Source organism: Oryx dammah, unplaced genomic scaffold (genome assembly GCF_014754425.2).
Source record: "Oryx dammah isolate SB20612 unplaced genomic scaffold, SCBI_Odam_1.1 HiC_scaffold_5644, whole genome shotgun sequence".
NCBI classification, from domain to species: domain Eukaryota; kingdom Metazoa; phylum Chordata; class Mammalia; order Artiodactyla; family Bovidae; genus Oryx; species Oryx dammah.
Window position 1 is genome coordinate 1 of NW_024075483.1, and position 2,391 is coordinate 2,391.

Consider the following 2,391-nt stretch of genomic DNA (forward strand, 5'->3'; position numbering starts at 1 on the left):
CAATGTGTGTACTTTTTTGCTCTGATTTATGAAGCGTTTCTTCACATCCTGAGTATCATTTGTCTTCCACAGGTTATTTTCCCAGCAATATCATAAAAATATAATAAATCTTTATTTCTACCATCACATTACTATAGAGCCTATATGTCATTTCTCATATGGGAACTGTAATATCAGAAAAATATTTCTGACAATTTCTTGGATTAATCTATTACTCAAGAAACATCTAATAAGTAGTTGATCCACTGCACAGCATGGAAAGTTAAGGAAAAGAATCAGAAGTTTGTCACTAAGAATGGATTCCTCCCCCACCTCCTCAGAAGTACTTCCTTTGCTCTTAGAGATATACAAAAAAGGGGGGCAAGGGGATTTTCCACCCCTGGGTAGATTAGTGTAAGATTGATTTGCATGATTCAATAATAGGAGATATATGAGCACAAGAGTTATAGTGATGCAAAGATCCTGGGAACTGAAAGTCCTCAGCCCCCTATTCCTTTCATGATTGCTCTGTTTCCAATTCTGCAGGCAAGGATCCCAAAATCCAAAATTCCAACATGCCCAGACAGTGTATCAGGAAATTTTTTCCAAAAAGAAAGTGCTTTGTCTTTGACCGGCCTACGAATGACAGAAAGCTATTACTCCGTGTTGGGGAACTATCAGATAACCAATTGGATGTGAATTTCCAGAAGCAATCAAAAGATTTTTGCTCATATATCTTTACCCATGCAAAGCCCAAGACCCTAAGAGAAGGAATCACTGTCACTGGGGGAGGTGAGTCTCCTTGGCTACCTCATGTCTCTCTGTGCTTCAGTGTGTGGTAAACTTGTGATTACGCTCTGGATTTCTCTTGGTTTCTCTGCAGTTGTGTTTTCTTCTCCATGTGACTTGGAAAATGGATGTTCACACCACTCATGAAAATTCATGTTTCTTCATTTAAAGAAGCATATATAAGTGCTTGTTGCAGTCTACCAAATCTCATGAAACTATTAAATTAATGATATAAATTAAAGATAGAAATCTTCATGGTGATGAGATGTCTGAAGGGATAAGTGTTTCGAGTGAGAATAGGCAAGATATTTTGTGAATTTATATGAATCAGAAAGTAAATAGTAGTTATGAATCTGTGTAAGTTCATTGAGAGTCTGAGAAACAAATGTAAATACAATCTTATGTACAGGGCTGGCTTCACAGACATGCCACCTGGGCAGTCATGCTGTGATGAGCCCTTCTTGGTTTCATGTTTGTTTCAACTGTCCTGAAATTCTTGATGACATTTCAACAAGACATTTTCATTTACAAATAATGCCCACAAGCTATGTAACTTACTTATATCTATAATAAGTTCTTTTTATTTTATTACAATGGGAAAAGTGATCTAGGAGAATCTTGGGCATATTGTTTGAGATCATTTGTTCAGTATTGTAATATGATGAGTTTGAGAACCATAAAAGATAGAGTGAATAGTAGACATAGTGATGTTATTATAAACAAGTAGATCCATAGATCAAACAGGAGAAGGATACAAGTAAGTAGAATGAGGAGAAGAATAAATAGAGGAAAAGGAAACTTCCACTTCCATAAAATTTTAGTGATTTTTTTAAGGTGCTAATCTCTAAACCCATAAAACAGGCAAGAATTCTCTCTCCACTTAATAAATATTATGTATCTTTCAGGGTTGGGGACTCTGGTGGAGGCCTATGTAGATGCCATCAACAGTGGAGGAGTTCCCTGTTTGGAGAATGCAGTAATAACTCTGGCTGAGCGTGAGAACTCATCAGCCGTGCAGAAGGCAGCTGATCACTACAGTGAGCAGATGACCCAGCGACTGAACCTTCCCACAGACACGCTCCAGGAGCTGCTGGAGGTTCATGCAGCCTGTGAGAAGGAAGCCATTGCCATCTTCATGGAGCGCTCCTTCAAGGATGACAAGCTGATGTTCCAGAAGAAGCTCGTGGTAATGTGTCCTAGAATATATGCTTCCTGATTCCTTTCTTCTGGAATGATACTGAGACTCCCCCTTTTTGACAAAACGGTTCCTGTGCTTCTTATCATGAAAGGAGTTTAGATTCTAATGAGTGATAGGGCTCTACAGGCTACAGGTCATCACTTTTCTAAAAATTGGGCTTCTTATTTTCTGTTGTGGGGCAAAACAAATTACTCTGCTCTTAGCAACTTGAAACAACACACCTCTATTAGCTTATCATTCCTCAGGTCAGATCCCACCAGGGTCTGTGGGTATTCTGCTTGGTGTACCATAGTTAAAAACAAGGTTCACATTGACTTGGTATCCACATGGACATTCCAGGGAACTCCCCTCTGTCTTCAATGCAGCAATGATGCACTGTTTTCTTCTTCTATTTCTAATCTCTTGGACTACCACTTCTGCCACCA

At 38.8% G+C, this 2,391-nt stretch overlaps 1 protein-coding gene across 1 annotated transcript; it reads left to right on the top strand.

The window, feature by feature from the left end:
- Positions 1–500: 500 nt before the first annotated feature.
- Positions 501–1,954, top strand: LOC120859995 (guanylate-binding protein 6-like; the record flags this gene model as incomplete). The annotated part of the gene is made up of 2 exons (XM_040235865.1): positions 501–771; positions 1,674–1,954. Coding segments are annotated over exons 1-2 (498 nt in total), but the record flags the coding sequence as incomplete, so codon positions are not given.
- Positions 1,955–2,391: the final 437 nt, after the last annotated feature.